This window comes from Carassius gibelio, chromosome A21, assembly GCF_023724105.1.
Source record: "Carassius gibelio isolate Cgi1373 ecotype wild population from Czech Republic chromosome A21, carGib1.2-hapl.c, whole genome shotgun sequence".
Classification (NCBI taxonomy): domain Eukaryota; kingdom Metazoa; phylum Chordata; class Actinopteri; order Cypriniformes; family Cyprinidae; genus Carassius; species Carassius gibelio.
Window position 1 is genome coordinate 10,194,231 of NC_068391.1, and position 26,099 is coordinate 10,220,329.

Genomic DNA, 26,099 nt, shown 5'->3' on the forward strand with positions numbered 1-26,099 from the left:
CAATTGTCAAACAGACCTAAAATAAAACAACACAAAATGTGGTTCTGTGGTTCACAATTAGAGCTGGAGTGTATGTCAATGAAAGCTTTCCCAGTGGTGCCAGGTGCTAGTATTCCAGCTTCAGTTAAGGGCATATGAAAGGTAAGTTTTTTTAGCACTTCATACAGCACAGAAGACACATATTAAGAGAAAGATACGGGCAGTATACCATAAAAATTGAAATTTATTGTTCATGCTATTTTATGCTTGGGCCTTTTGCTATTTTTAATCTAAGTTGACAGCATGCAGGAAATGAAAGCAAGGGAAAGTAGGATCAGTATGTGTTACTAGAATCAAAGTAATGTACTGCTGTATAGGAGCCACTTGCGGTATATTTTCAACACTGAAAAAATATATACTGTTCATTTTATACAGTCTCTTCTGTAAAACCTTGTTTCCTGTAATAAAAGTGTTACACAGTCAGGTGCAAATCACAGACATGAAGCTTTGTGTAAAATACAAAGACACTCACATACACACATGCAATCATGCACATTTACAATCTTTGCAGGGATGGAATTGATTCTAGCTTGTTTCCTAAATAAAAATTACCTCACTATACTACAAACCAGCACAACATAAATTCGACAGACAGTTGCATGTGATATTAGCCATATCTCAGTGTTGAAAAATATATTGCTTTTTTACACAAACACTTCAAGTGACAAATTTATTTTTGCTTAATAAAATGTTATGTAATATATATACTTAAAGGCAGGGTAGGTAAAAAATTTATAAACAACTTTCTTCCAAATTTGTTGAAACTTTTTATATATATCAATGCATAATTAAAATGTAAGTATTCTGAGTATACAAATCGAGTGACTCTAGACCGTTTAATCTGTATTAAACACAGCTCATTATTTCCATTTGGGACGAAACATAGGATTGGCTTAGGCAACTGTCACTCTCTCGCAACCATGGCAACCACCCTTTTGCCACACATGACCCGATCACTTGCGCGCGCACGTTTGATTTGAGGAATTCAAGAGGCACGGATCCTAGGAATACCAAAACAATGGCAGAGAAACAGCAAGTAAAATTCACAGTACCGGCCTATGCAGTTAGTGAAGGCAAACCAGGCAAAAAAAGGAAGACAGTAGCAGTACAAGAAAAGGCAATGAACAAAAAGTCTTTGGATAAACAAAGAAATAAAATTTGAGTTAATATCGAGAGAAGGGAGGGGGTGGAGTGAATGGAAATAATGAGCTGCCTTTAAAACAGTCGTGAGAGGTCTACAGACACTCGTTTTTTATACTTTCTTTTTCAGAGTACTTACATTTTAATTATGTATTGACATAGAAATAAAGTTGAAACAAATTTGGAAAAAAAGTTTTTTATAAATTTTTTACCTACCCTGCCTTTAAAGGACAACTTTCTTTCATCATATACACAAGCAGACCTGCAGTGATTGCAGTCCTGCAGTCCTGCTTGAATAAACTTCTGTTTCGTAAGGGTGCAATATAAAATCCAAGGCAAGTTTTCAGTTTAGAAAAAGGTTGTGAACTTCTGCTCCACAGTTATCATATTCCTCCCACAGCTATTTCACAATGCTAAATTATACATTATGAGAAAGGGAAGTGGTAGAGAGTCATCAATTATTCAGATTTACTTTGTGGCCTTAGAATGTTTGTACATGAAACCTGAAAAAGTTTCATGGTTTCAAGAAAAACATTTTCAACATTGATAATAATAATAAAAGTTTCTTGAGCTCCAAATAAGCATATTAAAAACATCTTATGACACGGAGGAGTAATGACTGCTGAAAACTCGGCTTTGCCATGACAGGAAGTAATAAATTACAATATATTAAAATAGAAAACAGCTGACTTTCAAAAAATAATGATAATAATAATAATAACAGTGCATACAGCCTTGGTGAGCATAAAAAGCTTCTTTCAAAAACATGTAAAAAACTGTACCAAACTCAAACCTTTGAATGTAGTACATATATTTAGATATATTTATTTGATTTACTTATTTATCTTTGTTTTATTTACTTTATAATACATATTTACTTGATGTACATTTGCTAAGAGAGTGAAAGAAAATTGAACATTAAACTCCTAAGAGGCAGAGAGGAACAAAGCAATGGAAAGTCTCCTCAGGAAATCCCACCCTTTAAAGGAAATTACAAAGGCAGATTCAGGAAACATAGGAATGCTTTTCCTGTAACTTTTCCTAACATAGGAAACACATTTGAAAGCTTTTAAATGTAACACATCTAGTAAAAAATAAAAGGGGCCCAATGTAAATTCAACCATTAATGTACTTGAAAGATGGTGATTGTCTGATTTACCCCTGACACTTTAAATATGACAAAACAGCCCAAAATAACCACAGTTGAAATGAAACCAGCTGTGCATGGACTTGAAAGCATCAGTCCGTCAAAGAGCCGAGTGTTCAAACAGGATCACCTGGGTCTGACTCACGCTGGAGAGTCTTGAGGGTCGTAGGACTCCGATCCGTGAATACACCTCTGCATACGAGCCAGCTCCACATGACGGGTGAGGGCTGGGTGGGGTGGTGTGGATGATGGGGGCAGACGCATTCAGCATGGGCGGTGGAGGTGGAGTGATGTGAACAGGGGGATGGGGAACAGGTGGAGGTGGGGAGGGAAGAGAAGGGGTCACTACAGGCAGGTTGGGCTCTTTTAGATCATACTGAGCCATGTGGTAGAAACCAACGTTTTCCAGAGCATTCCTGGCCTGTGCAATGCGGAGCCTGTGGCGCAGCAGAAGCACCCAGTACAGCAATGCCAAGATCAATATCCCAGCCAAGACCATCAACACCACAGCCAAACTGAGCTCAAAGTCCCTGCAAACATGGGGCAGAGATGAGGCACATTCCATGGATGATTGATTCACAGATGATGGCTTCCTGAGAAGAACACAGGGCAAACAATCAAGTTTCTGTCTGTTCTTTCAGTGGGCAGCTCCTGTCAATCCAGACATGTGTTTCACAACCACGCACTCTTAAAAATAAAGGTTCTTTATTGGCATTCATGGTTCCATGAAGAACCTTTAACATCCATGGAACCTTCCATTTAGCAAAATGTTCTTTAAAGTGGAAAAAGGTTCTTTAAAAAGGTTATTTTAAGAACTGTTCTACGGCATTGCTATAAAATCCCTCATTCGAAAGTGTCTGCTCAGAGGTGAATGTAGGCGACCGTTGCTGAACATCTGTTCCAGAGAACATGGTTTGCAGTCCCAGGAATTGGATCAAGGCTTGATGGCGACTTCTGGAGCTCGATTAAAACAGCAATGAAACAGAATGAACCTTTGTGTGAATGACTGAAATATGTAAGTGGTTAACCTGCTGAGATCAGTCTAATAAGATGGCCGTCCTGTGGAGATCTCGGGTCTAATATAGATTTAATCAAAGGCTTCGGTGAGTCTTGCACACCAGAGAGCTGCCGAGGCTGAGCCAATATTGAAGCATTGTGAGGCAGTTCAACTGGTGGAGTGTGTAACTTACAGACTTTGCAACAGCATAATCATCCAGTCTTCTGAGGATTGCATAACTTATAACACTGTAGAATTGAAATATTTGTGCAGAAATAAAACTGTAAAGGAATTTAAAAAACTTACTTTTTCCACAGAATTCCATAGAAGTATTCCTGGCGAGGAACTGAGAGTTGTGCTCTAAAAATGTGGGAGAGAGCGTTTGTCGTGGAAGGAAATTCATAGAGAGATCAGGAAAACATTCCACACAGTCCTGTCTGGGGATTGGCTGAACTCATTATCTCTATGGTTACAGGAAACTGGCAAAGGATGTTGGTCTGTTTGGCAGAAGTATTCTCATGTGAGAGGAAAGTACTGACTTATCAAAAAACGCAGGCTTGCCATCGGGGCACAAGCCAGTGTGAAATGACTTTTAAACAAAACATAAAAAAATACATTAAAGTTGGCTGACATTTTTGTACAGTACTGTTTACTTTTTGTGACTACAATTAACGTATTATTTTAAAGTCCCATAAATGTCTCAGATCTAAAAGTAAATATTAAAAGAACATACTGTACAATTTATTAGAAGGAATAATACTTTCCTTCAATAAGGATGCTATTAATTGGTCAATATTAACGGTAAATATTTTTTTAATGTTACAGAAGATTCCTATTTTAAATAAATACAGTACTTTTTAGCTTTCTATTTATCAAAGAATAATGAAGCAGAACCATTTATAACACTAATAAGAAGAAATGTTTCCTGAGCAGCAAATCAGCATATTAAAATGATTTCTGAAGGGTCATATGACACTGAAGACTGGAGTAAAGATGCTGAATAAATTATATTTTACAATATTTAAAATAAAGAAACAGCTATTTTAAATTGTAATAATATTTCACCGTATTAATTTTTTAATGTTACCGTGTTTCTTTGATCAAATAAATGTACTTTTGTATTGCTTTTTTGATTAGTGACCTACAAATAGTGCATCATTTAAAGTATCCTTTTATTCATTTGTCATAATGCTATGTTTTTGACTTTTATATATTATAATTTTTTACATTTATGCCAAGATTTAAAATTTTGTTAAATGTTGTCTCAGAGCATTCCTTTTCTTCTACTCTAAGATTCAATTTGCAGAAAAAAGCATCCAAGAAATCATTAATGAAAACTCCTATTCAAAATGATAGATTAATCAATGTTATTTTAATTATCCATCGATTACTTGTTTTCCTGTGCAGCTGAAAAGTCTTGTGAGAGATGTCTCTAATGAATATCAATATTTTTTTGTGCACAGTACTGTGTAGGCACAGACACAGAAAATCAAATAATTAATTGAAGGACTGCAGTTTTTTCTGAAATCTGCAGCTATTGAAAAGCACACACTTCAGTGCTGGAGTGGTGCTGATCTAGAGGTTTTGTGTATTAGGAAGTACTGTGCTGTTGGCATTGGCTCCACTGTGGTCTGAGCCACCTGCAGCCCTCCCCAGGCATAGTGCAGCGAGACAGATTAAAGCCAGCTCACAATCACTCATGTGTGTTCCCCATGGACAGATGGGTCAGTATGAACCCAGAAATAATGGAAAAAAAGTGCAAAAGCTCTCAGAGGCCACTGCAGGTTATCAGCGTTAGGTGCAGGACTCTATACAAACATAATTCAATATCACATTGATATGCCTTATAAGCAAGACCAAGTCACATTGTGAGTTATAAACTTGCAATTGAGGGAAACATAAATAAATAAAGTCTCAATTGCTTTTTTTATCCTTGGGCAGAAACTGGCTTCCATAGATAAATCTGTTGGAAATATTCAACTCTGTATGATAAACACTCACCTAAAGGATAATTGGGAACACCTGTTCAATTTCTCATTAATGCAATTATCTAATCAACCAATCACATGGCAGTTGCTTCAATGCATTTAGGGGTGTGGTCCTGGTCAAGACAATCTCCTGAACTCCAAACCGAATGTCAGAATGGGAAAGAAAGGTGATTTAAGCAATTTTGAGCGTGGCATGGTTGTTGGTGCCAGATGGGCCGGTCTGAGTATTTCACAATCTGCTCAGTTACTGGGATTTTCACGCACAACAATTTCTAGGGTTTACAAAGAATGGTGTGAAAAGGGAAAAACATCCAGTATGTGGCAATCCTGTGGGTGAAAATGTCTTGTTGATGCTAGAGGAGAATGGGCGACTGATTCAAGCTGATAGAAGAGCAACTTTGACTGAAATAACCACTCATTACAAGCAGGGTATGCAGCAAAGCATTTGTAAAGCTACAACATGCAAAATCTTGAGGCGGATGGGTTACAACAGTAACAGACCCCACCGGGTACAACTCATCTCCACTACAAATAGGAAAAAGAGGCTATTTGCACAAGCTCACCAAAATTGGACAGTTGAAGACTGGAAAAATGTTGCCTGGTCTGGATTTCTGTTGAAACATTCAGAAGGTAGAGTCAGAATTTGGCGTAAACAGAATGAGAACATGGATCCATCATGCCTTGTTACCACTGTGCAGGCTGGTGGTGGTGTAATGGTGTGGGGGATGTTTTCTTGGCACACTTTAGACCCCTTAGTGCCAATTGTGCATCGTTTAAATGCCACGGCCTACCTGAGCATTGTTTCTGACCATGTCCATCCCTTTATGACCACCATGTACCCATCCTCTGATGGCTACTTCCAGCAGGATAATGCACCATGTCACAAAGCTCGAATCATTTCAAATTGATTTCTTGAACATGACAATGACTTCACTGTACTAAAATGGCCCCCACAGTCACCAGATCTCAACCCAATAGAACATCTTTGGGATGTGGTAGAACGGGAGCTTCGTGCCCTGGATGTGCATCCCACAAATCTCCATCAACTGCAAGATGCTATCCTATCAATATGGGCCAACATTTCTAAAGAATGCTTTCAGCACCTTGTTGAATCAATGCCACGTAGAATTAAGGCAGTTTTGAAGGCGAAAGGGGGTCAAACACAGTATTAGTATGGTGTTCCTAATAATCCTTTAGGTGACTGTATATATACATATTTTTGCCAGCTATGAGTGTGTGCTGGACCAAGAGTTTTCGTGTCTCTTCACATCACATAACCAGAAAATTTCCATTTAGCCTCAAAAAGGTGTTTAGGTGACCAAAAACAGGTCCTTGTGTGAAACCATTTAGATGTTGCTCTGAAAAATAATTGCTTTACTTGTTTTCTTGAGCGAAACAAGATTGTGTTGTTTGTCTAAATTGCTGTGGAGAAGATTCTCTTGACATAGACTAATCTTTAAAATAAATATGGCATATAATGGACAAACAATAAGAGGACGACTGAATGATCACTTGAGTTACACAGCTTTAAAGTGGTGTAAAGTCTCATTTTTTTAAGCAGTTTTTAAAATTAAAAAGTTTTTAAAATAACAATTTTAGATGGTTCAGTATTGACATAACTGAAAAATACTCACAGAGCGTGAGTTGATTCATTGACCATGTGAGTCTGAATCAAAAAAGGTGACATTAAAAGTGTCAACTGCAGTGTCAGCAAAAAACTACACCCATCACAACACCCATGCTATCAAGAGTTGTTGAACATCAGGAATCCATTACAACTGCAGGTGTATATAAAGCATAAAGTTCTGATCAGCAGTGGTGTTTGCCGTATTGAGATGTCACTTCATACACATACAAACTCTCCACATGCATATTTAAGATGGCATTCCTAGGAGAAGACGGATATTCTCAGAACAACATGCTGTTGTCAGGGTTGGGGTTCTATGAAGCAGCACATGTCCAGGGGCTCATGGAAGTTATCTGTCAGATCATCTTATCACACAGAGATGGACAGGACAAGGTCATCCAGCTATCACCTCCAGACATATGTTAACCCGTCGGCACCAGCTGTTTGAAAGAATGCCTGACTTTTCCCACCAACCCAAACTACTCGAAGAAACTTTACAATAATACGCAGAGAGCTCACTCGCAACTGAGGGAAAAGACTGGAAAACTTTGCAGAAGTCAGAACAAACTGTAAAAAATGCAGTGTTTGTAAAACTTACAAAGCATAACAAGACAGTAGTTTCTATGACTCTTAATTTAAATATAATTTATTTAAAAATTATTATAGCAAATTTATAGACTATATATATATATATTACTTTTAAAGACTACATGAAAATGTTTAACTTTAAAATAAACTTTTAAAAGAGCTCTACACTGAAAAATGGCTATAGAAACAATTTTTTTATTTCATTTTTCTTTTCCAGCATTTTTTAAGCACAGCAGGGAAGAAATACTTTGTATATGTTATTTTTATTATTTTAATTAGAAAGGCCATTGAAATAATGTTGTTGTTTTTATGGTCCCATTCAGTCTACTCCCAGTGTGCACTGGGGGATGAATAATTACAGTTGCCTTCTTAGACTTTTTTTTTTTTTTTTTTACATTATTGTTGTTTTATAATGTCAGGAAAGGTTTGTTTTTCAACTTAAAATTTAGTTGATTGTTTTCATTTTATTTTATTTATTTAGTTGAGTGATGCCCTTGTTATATTAAGACATGTAGTATGTTACAGTGGTTTATGTTATATAAGTCTTTTGTCTTATGAACAGGGGCAGTTTTCAGTCAGTACTTTCTGGTAAATTTCACAAAAAATTACAAATTCTGTAAGTAACACACTGACTTAAATGTGAAATTTTGAGTTAGGGAAATATTACTTTCTTGTAGAACTTATAGCAATAAATTGAATGAACTCAATTATTTATTGTCTATATTTGAAATGGTTCAGTATTATGTGCTTCATCTCATGTTTATTGTCTTAAAATGACAAGATTACACATACTCATCACATAATTTTTTTATGATAGGGTGCCACGTCCAACAAATTTAGCATACATCCCAGTATAACAAAAGGAAAAATATCAAGACTGGAAACATTTGAAATAAAGATGTATTTTTTTTTTTTTATCAAGTTTGAGATTACATTTGAGAATGATTCTCACAAAACTATATTTTTTTGCAAGAATTTTTCAAGATAAAAAAATAGATAATTTTCATAATTCACAATTTATGTATATAGTGCAACAGTAAAAACTGTAAGGAAAAAAATAAACATTTCATTTGTTTGTCATTTGCATTTTTGTTCGACAAGTCAAGCTACAATACCAGACAAGATCACATGGAGATGCAAACAGAAAGACCAATACCAGTCGCCTTAACCTGACTGTATGAGCAATATCACAGAAGTAGGTGTGCAATATGGCTGTACATCTGCACAGCTGTGATTCTGCCAAAGGATGAGGGTGCAGGCCGAGTGACAGAAAACATTATTCAGCTTAAAGGTAACAAACAGAGATATGTTTGTTCCCACTAATCTTTGCACAAGTTCAGTTTACGTATGATGACAAAAGCACGTTAGTGCAAGCCCTTCCTTCACATTGCATAGCATAGCAGTACATGCAGTTAAAAAAAAAATCTTTGTACGGAAGTCTATAAGAACACTTTGGACGATTCTCAGAGGGAAATCTCCCAAAAGGGGGCAGTACTCCATGCGTGACTTGACCTTGATTGGACTAAACAGAACAAACAGTCTATGACAGTGACAGCTGGCATAACACTGTGGTTGAATGTGATCCCTCCCATTGTGCATTGCCTTATCACCCTAAAGAAGAAACTGAAAGTTATTCCTGAAAGTTGTTAGAAGTTTTTAATTGTATAAAAGCAACAACAAACAAATACAAACAAAAAAATCTTCTTCTTTTTTTTTCTTTTACTCGTCTCATTTTAACAGTCCAGCAAATTCACCAACATTGCAATAAACCAACAGATGTATTCATTTCATGCTATTTGTCATACGTTCTTGAGGCCCCCGTACATGGACTTGGAATTGAAGAGACTCTTCATGCTGAAGAGGGAAAGAGGGAAGTGCAATTTGAAATATTTGGTGGTAATCAGCTCTCTTTGATATGAAGATACCAGCATGTAGAGATTATTTTTTTTTTTTACATGTCTACACAGCAGCCCACTGATGGGCACTTCAGAGAGCCCACGCGCTGAACTTCAGACGTGGATCTCACTCAGTCGCGTGACCTCAGTGATTTGCCCTGGCGTTTAATGAAGCCCCTCGGTCTAAAGAAAGTCATTTAAATTGCCTCCACGCCCGCTCATAAATATTTATCTCATCAGTGGCAAAAGGACTTTCTCACTATCATTATGTCCTTTGTAAATCAAATAGAAGAGGTGTGTCTATGAGGGGGAGAGAGAGGGGTGGGGGGTAGGAAAGCAGTTCTCAAACTTTGAGCACTAAGAATCGAGCAGAAAGCCATTTCTGACCACCAAACACCATGAAAATGAGTGCATGCAATTCATTATTGCAATTATAACCTAGATGCTGAGAATATTACAACACTGTAATCAGAAATTACTTGTACAGTTGGGTCAAAAGGTCTGAAACCACCAGTGAACATTTTCTTTATATTTGGTACAAAAATGTAAATACATATACAGTACAGACCAAAAGTTTGGACCAGGGGCGTAGCCATCTTTTCAGAAGTGAGGGGGACAGAAATTATATATATAAATATATATATATATATATATATATATATATATATATATATATATATATATATATATATATATAATACACACACACACACACATTACAATATAATATAAAACATTACAATAGAACATTTCTGTAATCTATATAGCCTACCAATCAACAGTTTTTGAACAGTAAGATTTTTCATGTTTTTAAAGTCTCTTCTGCTCACCAAGCCTGCATTTATTTGATCCAAAGTACAGCAAAAGTTTTAAAAGTTTTTACTATTTAAAATAACTATTTTCTATTTGAATATATTTTAAAATGTAATTGTGATCAAAGGTGAATGTTCAGCATCATTACTCCAGTGTCACATCTTTAAGAAATCAAATCATTCTATATACTGATTTGCTGATTATCAATAATTAAAACATGAGTACATTTTTTTTCAGCATTGTTTGATGAATAGAAGGATCCAAAGATCAACATTTATGTGAAATAAAAAGCCTTTGCAACATTATACAGTATTTCATTCAAAAAAAATATATTTTTTGGAAAATAAATTATAGAAATGAATACTTTTATTTAGCAAGCTTTAAAATCTCAATAAATAACATTTTGAAATATATTCGAATAGAAAACAGTTATTTTAAATAGTCTATTAAAATATTTCTGTTTACTGTTTTGCTGTACTTTGGATCAAATAAATGCAGGTTTGGTGAACAAAAGAGACTTGACTGAGAACTTTAATTATTCTCTAATTTCCATATTTTAATTTGCTTAGAAATCTATAACTGCTTGACAATAACAAATAATAATTATTTTTTTACATGCTACAAACACTTAATAAGGCAGAATAGTTTCTATACTGTAATAAATCTATGTCAATTAGCACTGTTTTGTTGATATACTGTATTTATCACCTGCTGGAGATGACTTGAAAAACCATATGTTGTCGAAATCGTATATAAATGTCTTCGAATTTCCATGATATTTAAAGTGGGGGGTACATGCCCCCCGCGTAATCTACGCCCCTGGTTTGGACACACCTTCTCATTCAAATAGTTTTCTTTATTTTCATGACTATGAAAAATGTAGATTCACACTGAAGGCATCAAAACTATGAATTAACACATGTGAAATTATATATGGAATTATATACATAACAAAAAAGTGTGAAACAACTGAAAATATGTCATATTCTAGGTTCTTCAAAGTAGCCACCTTTTGCTTTGATTACTGCTTTGCACACTCTTGGCATTCTCTTGATGAGCTTCAAGAGGTAGTCACCTGAAATGGTCTTCCAACAGTCTTGAAGGAGTTCCCCGAGAGATGCTTAGCACTTGTTGGCCCTTTTGCCTTCTGTCTGCGGTCCAGCTCACCCCTAAACCATCTCGATTGGGTTCAGGTCCGGTGACTGTGGAGGCAGCACCCCATCACTCTCCTTCTTGGTCAAATAGCCCTTGATGCCTTCAGTGTGACTCTACAATTTTCATAGTCATGAAAATAAAGAAAAATCTTTGAATGAGAAGGTGTGTCCAAATTTTTGGTCTGTACTGTATATATTACAGTAAAAAAAAAACTTTTGTCAAAGTTACAGACGTCTTGTTGTGTTTTTCATTCCCTGTGTTCTCTTTGTGACCTAGTGTCTGTCTCCTGTTGATTGTGTCATTATGTTCAGGTGTGTCTAGTAATTATCCTCATTTACGATCCCCGCATTTTGTTCAGTCTTTGGTTGTCCAGTCTCGACTTGTGGTGTGTGTGGGCAGCACACGCTGGTTATAAGCCCCCTGAGCATCCTGAACTACCACCGACCCTTCCCCCCTTTCCTGACTCCACCTGTCATCCCTGCTTCACCACAGCAAATGCTGTCTCCTGTCTGCCCCACTGTTCACTCTCAACTCACCACCTGTGTGCTGGATTCAAATTAGTCTCCATTGGCGTCGTGGCTGGAGGCTCCCTTGTCTCCACCTCCAGACTCCAGACTGGATTCTGCCTCGGCCCTTCGACTCAGTGACTCCACCATGGCTCCTAGCTCCCTCCTCTCCATTGTGGCCCATCAGTCCACCAGCTCCACAGGGCTCCCTCTTCCCTCCGGCTCCGCCTTGGTCTGCCGTCGACAATTAATCGCCTTGGGACTCCACTCCTCTGGTTCCATCTCATCCCTCCGCCCCTATGGCTCTGTCAGGCTCCTCCTTCCCTCTGGCTCCTCCTTGGTCCTCAGTCGCTCCGGCTCCACCGCAGCCTTCCAGATCCCTTCTTCGGTTGTCTGCTCCACCTAGTCCCTCTGGATCCTGTGTCGCTCTGGCTCATCAGCTCTCCTCCATCTGCCGGCTCCACCATGGGCCGCCATCATTGGCTGTGGCCTGGCTCTTCCTCCGGCTCCAGTTCCCTTCTGTTGCCACCCTGGACTCTCTGTTCGTCCTCCTTCTGGTCATTCGGCCACCTCCTGAACCTACTTTAATATCCTTTTTCCATTCCTACTAGCAAAATATAATGCACCAAACAAATAACCTACATTTTAAATCCTTCAGCCAAGGTCCACAATCCACTGTATTGCATCGCAGGTTAGATCCACTAACCACAGCTGGACATGTAATGGACCATGATCAGACATGAGAGTAAACGGCTAATTTTCACAGAAGCTCATGGCCACTGTGTCAAATTCATTATGAGGTTTCAGAACTCATCAGAGATATTTAATAAGAGCATTCATTAAATACTTAATAGGCATAGAATGCTGTGTGCAAGGCCACTTAATCAAGGCCTAAAAAGGAAAGCAATTTCCATATTCAAAACTTAAGCCCCCCAAGGTCATGCTATAAACCTCTCTGGAGATGTCCTTTGGCAACTGTCACAGAGGCAAGAGTTCACACAATGGAATTTCATCCAGCAGTGATAAAAGAGATGATACTTCTAAAATGCGATAGATGGACTGCAACTATTAATGCAGATTTTTAAGATAATAGCGCCCTTGCAGAGATAAAAAAAGGGCAAAATAATCAATTAAATCACATTTATATTCCACTTTCATTGGAGATAATAAAAATATATTACCTGTTAGAATGCATAAGCCAATTACTCACACCAAAAAGCTCACACCAATTATGCCTCATGTCACAAAGGATAGACAAGAATACTAATCAGTTTCCTGCATTTTGTTAATCAGCACGACAGTTTGACATTTAGCTGGCCCAACACACACAACCCCACACCACAATGTAATGGTTAGCAAGTGGAAAACAATTATTAAGTTATTTTACAGCCTAAAGACAAGAGTCTGCATCTGTATAGGTCAATCTGTCTAAGCATATTTGACAACAGAAGCTTAAAGATGTGTTTTAAATGTGCTTTTTGGCCTAAGAACATATTGAAAAATGTATTTTTTTTTTTTCACATTGAGATCAGCTACTATACTTTACGTCAAAGTGGAAACAACTGCAAAACTAAATTCCTACTTCCCATTAGGCAAATAATGATAGGCTTGGCTTGATTGGCTGCTTATTATGCACCTAATTTTCAACCATCCTAATTGGCTGCCCAAAGAAATACTGAAAAATGTAAATGGATTGATTAACAGTTACTGCTTATCACTGAATCACTTTCAAGATAATTAGAACAGTTCTATCAGCGTGTTCATAGGCCATATATATATACATATGTGTATTTATATATGTGTGTAATCTTTACTCGATTAAAACGGATCTTGAAAAACTGAGCAACCACATTGCTACATTAAATTCTGTAAAATGTTAAGTTGGTCACAGTGCCATGCACTTAATGCCTCATCTCTGGTCATTCTTCAAAAAGGTTCATTATTTTGAAATAGATTTGAAATATCAGCATTGATTACCAGAAATCACTTACACCACCTTTTAAGGAGTAGTTTACCCTAAAATGAAAATGTACTTTTGGATGTGGATGAGTTTGTTTTTTCAGAACATCAGGCCAGATTTGGTGAAATTCAGCGTTACATGACTTGCTCATCATTGGATCCTTTGCAGTGAATGGGTGCCATCAGAATGAGAGTCCAAACAGCGGATGAAAACATCAGAATAGTCCACAAGCCTCCAGTTCTTAAAAATAACATCTTGTGAAGCGGAAAGCAGCATCTTTGTAATAAACAAAGATTATCCCCAACGAAAATCTTACCCCCACTTTGATAGCTCCGCCCCACACATATGTACGCAACCCAGGCAACGATTATGGCAGAATCTTCTGTATTATAATCACCTTTCATAATAAATGTAAATGTTTTACAGAAGAACACCTCACATCTGTAGAAAAATTTCTGTAATAAAGTTTCATGTGGCTTACTACTATAGAGAAGTTAAATATTTAATGTGTTTTAGAGACTATCAAGGGAATTTATGTTTAGTATTTCCCTGAGGTCCGCTGTAGAAATCACATAACTCAAACAGTTCTCGTTTGTCCTTGAACAGGTGTCAAAAATTTAATTCAGTTTTCTTGCACATGGTTTTAATAGTGGCGCTTGAAAGGGTCAGAGAAGGACAGAGGGGAGCCAATAAACAAAATTTCTCAAAATGATGTAAATAAGGGCAACATAACACATATCTGAGAGAAAGCAGGTAGCCCTGCCTCCAACAAAACCAATTCATCATGCACAGTTTAATCCAGCACATTGCCAGCTTAAATAAAAGAGGTTCACACATCACGGGAGGATTCTGTCAAAGTTTTTGTTTACCAGCCTATACTTTCAACATCACTTAAAGTCAAGCTTGAGTAGCTTGAAATGATTTGAATTTACTCACGATTTGAAGAGCTATTGTGTTGAAACTCCAACAAACTGTTAAAGCCACTGGGATGAAGATACTCACAAACCATGTAATTGTTCTTTTCCTCTGGGAATTGGACTATTTTACTGATGTAGTCAGTGGGCTCATGGAGTATTTGAGTGATCAGGGGACACTAAACTAGCTCACACAGCTTCAAATGCTGAGATTGAGCAGCATCATCAATGTTTTACCAGATCAAGTGTAGACCGAAAAGGCCCGTGAGGTTGAAAGGATTTTATCAATGTTGAAAAAAGTTGTGCTGCATAAGATTTTTTTTGTGTACATTATTTTTATTTTTTTGCAGGATTCTTTAATGAAAGTTAAAAATATCTGCATTTCACTTTTTACCCATTTAATCCTTCCTTACTTAATAAAATGAATTTCTTTTAATATAAATCTTAATTTAATATATCTTAATGACTCCAAACTTCTGAACAGCAGGTGCTGGTCATATAATTAGAATATCATCAAAAAGTAGATTTATTTCACTAATTCCATTCAAAAAGTTAAACTTGTATGTTATGTTCATTCAATACACACAGACTGATATATTTAAAAAGTTTATTTCGGTAACACTTTAGAATAAGGTTCCATTAGTTAATGTTAGTTAATGTATTAATTAACATGAACAAACAATGAATAATACATTTATTACTGTATTTATTCATCTTCGTTAATGTTAGTTATTGAAAATACAGTTATTCATTGTTAGTTCATGGTAATTCACAGTGCATTAACTAATGTTAAGAAGCACAACTTTTGATTTAAATAATGCATTAGTAAATGTTGAAATTAACATGAACTAAGACTTATAAATGCTGTAGAAGGATTGTTCTTGCTTAGTTCATGTTAACGAAAGTAGTTAACTAACATTAACTAATGGAACCTTATTCTAAAGTGTTACCTTTATTTCTTTTAATTTTGATGATTATAACGGAAAACTAAGGAAAATCCCAAATTCTGTATCTCAGAAAATTTGAATATTAAGATCCATTACAAAGAAAGGATTTTTAGAAATCTTGGCCAACTGAAAAGTATGAACATGAATTACTGCAGCTATGTGGCATGGAGTTGATCAGTTGATCAGGTGTTATGAGAGCCCAGGTTGCTCTGATAGTGGCCTTCAGCTCTTCTGCATTGTTGGGTCTGGTACATCGCATCTTCCTCTTCACAAGATTTTCTATGGGGATAAGGTCAGGTGAGTTTGCTGACCAATTAAGAATAGGGATACGATAGTCCTTAAACCAGGTACTTGAAGTTTGGCACTGTTGGAAGTCCTGTTGGAAAATGAAATCTGCATCTCCATAAAGTTGGTCAGCAGCAGGAAGCATGAAGTGCTCTAAAACATCCTGGTTGAACTTGACCTTTAACCTCTGAAAACACAGTGGACCAACACCAGCAGATGACATTGCACTGCATACCATCACTGGCTGTGGAAACTTTACACTGGACCTCAAGAAACGTGGATTGTGTCCCTCTCCTCTCTTCCTCCAGACTCTGAGATCCTGATTTCCAAAGAAAATGCTAAATTTACTTTCATCAGAGAACATAACTGTGGACTACTCAGCAGCAGTCCAGTTCTTTTAGCTTTGAGATGCTTCTGAAGCTGTCTGTTGTTCAAGAGTGGCTCGATACAAGGAAAACCCATGTCTCGCATACGTCTTTGTGTAGTGGTTCTTGAAGCACTGACTCCAGATGCAGTCACTCTTTGTGAATCTCCCCCACATTTTTTAATGGGTTTTGTTTCACAATCATTTCCAAGGTGCGGTTATCCCTATTGCTTGTACAATTTTTTTTCTACCACATCTTTTCCTTCACTTCACCTCTTTATTAATGTGCTTGGACACAGAGCTCTGTGAACAGCCAGCCTCTTTTGCAATGACCTTTTGTGTCTTGCCCTCCTTGTGCAGGGTGTCAATGGTCGTCTTTTGGACAACTGTCAAATCAGCAGTCTTCCTCATGATTGTGTAGCCTACAGAACTAGACTCAAAGATCATTAAAAGGCATTTGCAGGTGTTTTTAGGTAATTAGCTGATTAGAGTGTGGCACCAGCTGTCTTCAAAATTGAACCTTTTTACAATATTAAAATTTTCTGAGATACTGAATTTGGGATTTTCCTTAGTTGTTATAAACATAAAAATTAAAAGAAATAAACATTTGAAATACATCAGTCTGTGTGACTGTGTGAAATGAATGAATATAATATACAGGTTTCACGTTTTGAATTGAATTAGTGAAATAAATCAACTTTTTGATGATATTCTAATTATATGACCAGCACCTGTAGTGTATTTATCATAAATTTACTACAACATATTGTAAAAAAAAAAAAAAAAAATACAAAGAGGTATTCTGAAACACCTTAAACACATAAAATGCTCTCGTTTCCACCCATTTCACCGTGGTCTGCATGCAGTGTGTTATCAATCTGATATGAACCACCGTGCCGCTACTAGACTCACATGAGTGAATATTGATTTGGTCTTCTGTTCTTTCCCTCTGGTGCACGTCACATCCACTCACCGCCTCACTGAGTGATGTGGTCAACAGCATTCATCTACCTGAGATACAGATGCCCATCAACAGATCTTTAATCATTTCTCCAATGGACCACACGCGTCTGAGGGAAAACTCTCTCTCTCTCACACACACACAAACAGAGAGACAGACTACAAACCACTCTCAGACAATAAACACAGCCTTCAGAATATAAAACAGTTCAATATTAGCTATAAAAATAGACATTTAATGCAAGAGATTTAATGCAAGGGAACTGAGGTTAGAAATAATCGAAGCACTTCACATGCGCTTCAGTCTGGCCTTTTCTCAATAGATCAGGTGGGACCACCTACCCACAAGTGATAGATGTCATCATTCAATCAGGAGGATTGCTTTATAGCATTCACATTCACTCTGAGCAAGACTCACCATTCTGCCGTCATTTCTGGAAGGAAGTTCACACAGATCACCAAGATAAAATGCTTGAATCACTGGTGTAATTTTCTGTGCTGAAGTGGACACAAACCCCCACATTATTCAAAAGAACACTCTTGAAATATCCACACGTGTCACCTATATGCTACATGCTTGCAACTTCCTTTTGACACAGCAATGTCTTCAATGCTTAATTTCAATTTGCTGCACAAACTGTTTTGTGGAGATTGGACTCCAGAGTTGTGACAAGACAGATAACAGAAATCATTCTCTTAAAGACAGATGTAGAGCACACAACTGTTATTGTGGCAGTGTGAGATGAATGCAATCAAACTGAGAGAAGACCTGTCATTTTTGACAGCTGAGGGTACTCTTTCCTTGCCCTTTGGCTGATTGATGTCATCACAGACGATAATAATGAATGCCATCTAAATAAGTCCAGACAAACTCTAAAAACTAGTATTATCTATAGGTATTGGCTCCAGCCATGTTTTTTTTTTTTTTTTTTTTTGTATTGGAAGAAATTATTTTTAATTATTTAAAATTATCAAATTATTTTAAAGTCGAAAACTTTCAAATGCCAACCTTAGTATTAAAATTATCTTAAAAATCCCAGACATGGGATTAAAATTATTTTAATAAAAATTACTGTAAAGATGAAAAATATTCAAATGTCAGCTCTAGTAATGAAATAAGCTTTTACAAATCACAGAGGGAGACAATTAATGCATGAAGAAAAAAAAAACATAGAATTATAAAATTATTTTGTCTGCCATGGTATTAATATTAATAACTAATATTAATTATACTAATATTAAAATAAGCTTTCAAAACAGAAACAAGGGAAATTGTCCCTCTATATATGCCAATTATAAGAATAAAACTATAAGGACTATAAGTCACACTTTTTTTCATAGTTTGACTGGTCCTGCGACTTATAGTGAGGTGCGACTTATTTATCAAAATTAATTTGACATGAACCGAGAGACAACAATACCGTCTACAGCCGCGAGAGGGCGCTCTATGCTGCTCAGTGCTCCTGTAGTCCCGACTGATGACATAGAGCGCCCTCTCGCTGCTGTAGACGGTATTGTTTTCTCTTGGTTCTTGGTTCTAAATGAATGCGACTAATAGTCCAGTGCGAAAATGTTCAAATGCCAACCATAGTATTAAAATTATCTTAAAAATCCCAGACATGGGATTAAAATTATTTTAATAAAAATTACTGTAAAGATGAAAAATATTCAAATTTCAGCTCTAGTAATAAAATAAGCTTTTACAAATCCCAGAGGGAGACAATAAATGCATGAAAAAAAAACAGAGAATTATAAAATTATTTTGTCTGCCATGGTATTCATGAACTAAGAGACATGAACCAAGAGAAAACATTACCGTCTACAGCTGCGGAGGGCGCTCTATACTGCCAGAGATGCTGCTCAGTGCTCCTGTAAGTCTCCACTGAAGACATAGAGCGCCCTCTCGCGGCTGTAGACAGTAATGTTTTCTCTTGGTTCTTGGTTCTAAATGAATGCGACTTATAGTCCAGTGCGATTTATATACGTTTTTTTCCTCATCATGACGTATTTTTGGACTGATGCGACTTATACTCAGGTGCGACTTATAGTACGAAAAATACGGGTACTCACCCTGTCCTGGAGGCAAATGCTCAATTTTTGTCACTTCCATCTGCCAAGAAAATCTTGATGTTTATGCAGATTAGGGCTGCACGTTTTCAAGTTTTTCATTAACCGTTAACCGAGGCCCTTAGCGGTTAATAATCGGTTAACCATAGTGTGCCCCAGGGTTTCCGTTGTCCGGTAATTTCCAGACATTGGCCAAAAAAAAAAAAAAAAGAAAGAAATGTCCGACAAAATTTAATCTCTCCGGTCAAATTGTCCTATTAAAACTACCTAATAATCCCGCCCACTAACACAATCTGTATTTGAGAATAAGCCTAAAATGTATAAAGCAAATATACACCGACCTTTGGCTATGTTATAAAGGAACAGGCTCTAGTAATGGTTATGTAACTTTCCGTGTTTAGGCGAAGGTAACAAGCAGGCTCCGCGGCCGCCTCGCTAAGGCTATGACTATGATATGTTTGACAGGTACAATATTTGAAAATCGATAATAATTTTTTTTAATTACATTTATATCTGAATTTATGTCAACCTATAGACTTTCAAATATCAAAATGTCATGAATTTGTGTACAAAATGACATATAAACATATTTTCCTATTATATTTTGCCTGGAAACGCTTCCAACAATGCGTCAGTTCTATTTCTAGCATGCACGCGTCGAGCCGCGCGTCTCACGCAGGCAGTCGGCAAGCTCTAACCTGTTAACATGGGAGCCGAATTAAAAACAGACACGCCACGCAGCTGAGATGCTTTCGCTCATCGCCACGCATCCAGTGAGTCCTGACCGGCCTAATAATGCCCGGGTGTTGGCTGTTGAGATTACAACAACGAGGTTGTACTTGAAGTATATCTAAGCACTGTATTGCAATACTTGCATTTTGCCCCGTCACTCTCAATTTTAAAGTGCTCCAACGCTGTACTTTTTTTTGCCCGCTTCATATTAGAAAAATGACTTCTTCTTGTGGACATTACAAATGTCTGGGAGCGCTCTGGCGGTCTCTGGTGGTGCAAAAATGTATTACAACTAAATTCAATGCACGCCATTGACGTCACTTAACTGAGCAAAATGTTTCACTCGGTTACGCAATTTTTAACGGTTAATCGGTTAACCGGTTAACCATGGACACCCCTAATGCAGATGCAGATTCAGAGTGGCACATGGCTGGCTGTAGTAGAGAAAAGAACAAGCAATAGATTACTGATCTTAAAAGTACACACTAAGGAAAGCTTGAATGCATTTACTCAGCTATCTAATAAAGCAACGATAAAGGATCATCTATGACCCTCACCAACATTCAAGACGCATAAAAGAGGATTCCACAACTAACTCGAATCCACATTCCTCTATGTGATCTATTTAGCTATTGCAATAATGAAAACTTCAATACTGTGCCTTCTCGGCAATAGTTAAAGATACAGCTTTTTTTTTATTTTTATAAATGATCCATTTAACAGTTTTATTATGGATTCTGAACCTAAAGCAGTATTGACCTGTCCATGGTCAAAATTAAATCAAAGAGTCCATATTGGAGCACACTGTGGTGAGGATTTCAAGCCCCCAGCAACAATTATCTTTGTCATATACAGTATTGCCACCACCAATGCATTAAAAGTAACAAAACACGTCTACTTTCTGAGCAATTTCATTGCCTTCATAGTGTCCCTGCAATTTCAGACTTACAGAAAAGCAGTCATTCCTAGCGAACAATGTCAGGACTGTGGATTAATGAGAGACGCTGATTCATCTATGGATTCTTGGCAGTACAACCAAATTAAAAAGAGATAGCTTTGTAGGTGCTTAAAGACTATCTATACTGAGATATCTGTAGACACATGATGTCCCGCCCGCTTTGAAAGTCCAAGATAAAATTAGCAAATAATAATAATAATAATGAACACTCATGTTATCTGCGCTTTGATAATGAGATGAGGTTTATTAAACCCCCAACATATTGTTTGCAGCAAGGAATAAGTTACACCACCCTCTGTTTTTGTAATATCTATCATCACATATGAATGAATAGGTGTGCAGTCAATCTGTTGACAGAGTGATCTCTCCAGCTGCTGTAAAGACTTGAATCTTAATCAAACAGCACCATCTCACTGGATTTAAGTTGGTATCAAAGGCTTATTTCAAATGCAGGTGCTTCGCTGGACAGAGGGTAATTATCCCCATTATTCAAATTACACAAAGGAGGCCCTTTCATATTTCACAGCCTTTTTGTTTTTTTGCCGTCCCTAACGCAAGTGTGCACTTTTCTTCCAGAACAACACAAAGGGCTTGATTCTGTTTTCCTTCTCCTTACTACCGTTTTTTTTCCTCTACCAGAGAGGGATAAGGTCTCTGTTTTGCAAACCGATTCACAGCGATCAGGGTCCCTGCCGATTAATAAGGCTGTCTGCTCAAAGCAAGGCATGTCTGTCACGGTCAGCGTCACCTAGTTCTGCAGTGTCCGTATCATACATACACAATCATAAACAACCACTGATCTCCAGTTTCAAATGTTCAAATCTGATATTTAGGCTACTTATAATATTGGTTGAAAACAGTTTCTCTATTTTTTGCCATTTTCTTTATTTAACCTGAGGATAGGTCACGTGACCATATCAAGCAACACAACTGAAATATTTACATGACCACTTGAATTAGACTGACATTTTCATTTTAAATTATCTTTTGTGTGTGTGTGTGTGTGTGTGTGTGTGTGTGTGTATGTATGTATGTATGTGTGTGTGTGTGTGTGTAGATAGATATAAATGTATAAATGTATAAGATCTGACACTTATTATCATTAAATGGCTCTGTATGTGATAACTGTAGTGGGAGGAAGGCTCTGTGCCAATTTCTGTCTTGCTTATCAGTGTTACTATGTGTGAGATTGCCACTGACATTCACAGCTGGTCTGCTTCGATTCTGTGACGGGAAATAATGTGTGTGTGTGTGTGTGTGTGTGTGTGTGTGTGTGTTTGCCTCATAGCAGCATATGTTTCCATCTGTCATATGAATCTCACCAGAACACTGAGAATTTGGGCAAATCACGTCAACACATCACACAGGCCGTTTCGGGAGAAATGAGAGATGCAAGGACGAGCAGTCGATATTTCAGCTGCCCACAGAGAGAATTCTTTATCACTGATTGCTATTTGTCAAATCATACTGCTTTCGAGAAAAAGAAAAGCTTTGAAGGCAGCGCCCCCTGTTGGATAAGCTTCTTTAATACATGTGGGAAAAAGAAAGAAAGAAAGAAAGAAAGAAAGAAAGAAAGAAAGAAAGAAAGAAAGAAAGAAAGAAAGAAAGAAATGTCCTGTAGATGCTTCTCGGAATTTTGTTACGCACGATTTTGAGTATGTTTTGGTCTTTCATTTCTTCTAAGTGGCATTACAGTGACGTCAACCACGACGCCTCAGCATATCAGCAGACCTTACATTATGCATATGTATTTTTATGTCTGTTTATTTGCTTTACTTTTTGTACCCCCTGGATGCAGTTGTAATTCATAAAATTCAAATAATTTTTTTTAAATAAATAAAAATCAGAAGACCTTATATTATTAAGTAAACTGAAATTATTTTATATATAACTTCCTTTAATTTCTCAATCAAGATTCTGTCTGTATGATTCCAGAATGCAAACTTGATCTAAAACATGACTGGAAATACTTATTTTTGGTCTGGATGTAATAGGCCAACATATAATAGGCCTACTTCATTGCACAAAATAAGGTCTCGAATGGCAAATGCTGAATAATAATAATAATTTTGTATTTAATCAATAACAATCATCCACAAAAATATTGTCATAACATGCTGTAATTTGTAAAATCAAGTTTCCTAGCCTTGCCAAGTGAAGCGGTAACATGTCAAAAAAAAAAAAAAGTTTGCTCTTACAATAATGTGGAGATTTTCAATGACATAATTACTGTGTTCTTCTGATAGAATGAGAAGACATTGAAACAAATCTCCTCTATTTTCATTCAAACGTTGAAATAATCCAGTTTTTCCCCTTTTAATCAAAGTGTCATTGATGAACAAATGTAGTCCACTAGTATTATTGTTTAAGTACATTTTCAAAAGGACCTTCAATACACAGCGCTCGAGGAGAAGAATTAATGTTTTCACACCTTTTGACGCACAAAGGACTGTTGGTTTCGATACACTACGACCCAGGGACATGTATCCCTTCATGGATCACAGGGGCACTTCAAAGACCCAAAGGACCTCACAGGCCATCAAAAGACTGCAAGTTTCTATAAATCAACTTAGACGGCCAGTCAGAACTCATGAAGTTCACTTTCCAGAGGACGGTGTAGGAGAAGGATCTCAGGGACAGTGTTTCTTCTCAGCGTGGTGGATTGTTAACCTAGGTCTGACATGAGGCGGTTTGTCTGCGGGGTCCTGAGCGCAGTCCTCGCGCTCTGGGTCGGTCTGGTGAGCTCCACGGCGTCGTTTCCTGGATTCCACGAGGCGTTCAAGAACAGGATGCGTGCACCTGGCAAACACGGCGGAGGTCAGGCGGGTCACAGCCGACACACGAACAGATATCCGCTTTATATGCTGCACCTCTACCGGACCCTTCTAACCGGAGACGACAAACACATGAGCCATGAAAATCCAACTCTGTACGAGTCCGATTCGGTCTTGAGTCTCGTTGCCAAGAGTAAGTATATACATTTTTTATACACATACACACACACATAATTATTAATTATTATTATTTTTACATTTTTTAATTTTAAACATTTTATTTTATATTCCATTATAACGCTTTACAATATACAGTATGGATCGAGTTTTCTTTTAAGACATTTTAGATGTTAAGAATAATATATTAAAATGATACATATATATAATTATTATTAATAAATTAAGATTTTATTATTATTATTATTGCACGGCCAGTCGCTGCATTCAGACGTCATTCATCGCGAATGACTATTGTAGCTTAATAGACTAACTATATTCTTACATAACTCGTTTTACCTCCACAATTTTTTATTTTTGTAATAAAAAATTGTTTTATTTAAATTATTTGTTTAGTTAATAAAGTTGCCATGCGTTAAGTGGCAATATGTAAAGTCCCCCGCCGGTCATTATCGCAAAACAAATCTCTTCTGGTTTATACAAGACCCCCTGGGAAAATAATTTGATAGGTAGTTTAGCTGGTTCTTGGCTATTAGCCAAGTCATGTATTATGCTTATTAGTTAGCGTGTGTATTAGCTTCAAGACGTCTGTTTCAAAGTGACTTGGGCAGCAATACACATCTAAACAATAAGAACATTCTACTTTATTAACTGCTTGTCCCGAATGTGGCCATGTGTGAAAACATCCTTTAAGATAATTAAGCACCACACATCACTTATCCTTTCTAAAATGCTCAGCTGTCTGTCCTTTGACCAGTCACTAATTTCTTGTCCATATATTTTTCAGGTTGCCATCAGGTTGGTGACAAACTAGCCGTGACATTTGACATGTCCTCCATATCAGCAGGCGATGACGTCCAGCGGTCCGAGCTTCGCATTCGCCTTCCAGAATTCTCCTCTGAGATGGAAGTGGACATCTATCACGCATCCAAACGTGAGTGCGACCGAAGCCCTTGCGACGAAGTAAGGATTCACCTCGGCACTGTGAAAGCCAAACCAATTGACTCAACCTCCCATTCCTCCTGGAGGGTCTTCAACATCACAACGCTGCTCAAGTACTGGTTACACCAAGGTGAGAGCGTGTTCTCAGAGGAACCCATTCAGATGCCCGCAAGCTCTGAGGGCGAGGGGCATGAAAACATCCAGCATCTGACAGCCAACAGGGTCATGATGGTGGTTTACTCCAAGCAGAACCAGGCAAAGACATCCACCCTCATCCAGACGGCAGAGCACTCCAAGTACGTAGCTCTGGACCGGGCTGGTGGTGGAGGTGAACCTGTGCCCCGGCGTCACAGGAGGAACCATCGGACTGAAGACAAAGTGCGTGACGCAGCAGCCAATGTGATTCCAGTTGTTTTGCAAGAAGAGGAGAAGAAATCTCTCTGCAGGAAGGTGGATATGTGGGTGGACTTTGATCAGATTGGTTGGAGTGACTGGATTGTTTATCCGAAGCGTTATAACGCCTATCGGTGTGAAGGTAGCTGTCCTACACCTGTAGATGAGAGCTTCACCCCAACCAACCATGCCTACATGCAGGTAAGAATCTCTAAATCTTTGAAATAGCTTCAATTAAAATGTTAACTCCATGCTAGACTGACTCAAATGATTGTCGTCTTCTCATCTGCAGAGTCTGCTGAAGCTGCACCACCTAGACCGCGTCCCATGCTTGTCCTGCGTACCCACCCGTCTGACTCCACTCTCAATGCTCTACTATGAGAACGAAAAGATGGTCATGAGACACCACGAAGGGATGGTTGTAGGAGAATGTGGCTGCCACTGAGTCTCCAAAACCCAAATGAACTCAACTCTAGCACTTTGCATATGTTCCTTAAATCCAGAAATACAAATGAAGAAAAATTGCTTTAATTTGTACAGTATTTTCACTTGGAATCACAAGGTATCCTGCACTGAGGCACCTGGATTACTTATTGCTATTTTTGAAAGCTTTGTGTGTTTGCCTAATTTGTAAATAGTAGAGTATGTAAATTACCAAATTTAATAAAAGTGTTCATGATGTAATAAATTTTTTTTTTTTTTTTTTTGGAAAATCAGCACATGAATAAGGA

At 37.4% G+C, this 26,099-nt stretch overlaps 2 protein-coding genes across 2 annotated transcripts; one reads left to right on the plus strand and one right to left on the minus strand.

Moving 5' to 3' along the window:
- Window positions 1-1,877: 1,877 nt before the first annotated feature.
- LOC127941748 (uncharacterized) lies at window positions 1,878-3,721 on the minus strand. The gene is made up of 2 exons (XM_052537114.1): window positions 3,630-3,721; window positions 1,878-2,919 (listed from the first exon to the last, which is right to left on the minus strand). The coding sequence occupies exon 2, from the start codon at window positions 2,889-2,891 to the stop codon at window positions 2,427-2,429; it is 465 nt and encodes a 154-aa protein (XP_052393074.1). The 5' UTR covers window positions 2,892-2,919; window positions 3,630-3,721; the 3' UTR covers window positions 1,878-2,426.
- Window positions 3,722-23,703: 19,982 nt separating this feature from the next.
- ndr1 (nodal-related 1) lies at window positions 23,704-26,069 on the plus strand. The gene is made up of 3 exons (XM_052536895.1): window positions 23,704-24,049; window positions 24,821-25,569; window positions 25,661-26,069. The coding sequence occupies exons 1-3, from the start codon at window positions 23,764-23,766 to the stop codon at window positions 25,811-25,813; spliced, it is 1,188 nt and encodes a 395-aa protein (XP_052392855.1). The 5' UTR covers window positions 23,704-23,763; the 3' UTR covers window positions 25,814-26,069.
- Window positions 26,070-26,099: the final 30 nt, after the last annotated feature.

What these genes read in the sequence shown, in the direction of transcription:
- LOC127941748 (XM_052537114.1), bottom strand. Translation starts at nt 2,891, where the DNA reads ATGGAATGTGCCTCATCTCTGCCCCATGTTTGCAGGGACTTTGAGCTC.
- ndr1 (XM_052536895.1), top strand. Translation starts at nt 23,764, where the DNA reads ATGAGGCGGTTTGTCTGCGGGGTCCTGAGCGCAGTCCTCGCGCTCTGG. An exon ending in CTTGAGTCTCGTTGCCAAGA is followed by an intron (nt 24,050 to 24,820) that starts GTAAGTATATAC and finishes TATATTTTTCAG; the next exon opens with GTTGCCATCAGGTTGGTGAC. An exon ending in CCAACCATGCCTACATGCAG is followed by an intron (nt 25,570 to 25,660) that starts GTAAGAATCTCT and finishes TCTCATCTGCAG; the next exon opens with AGTCTGCTGAAGCTGCACCA.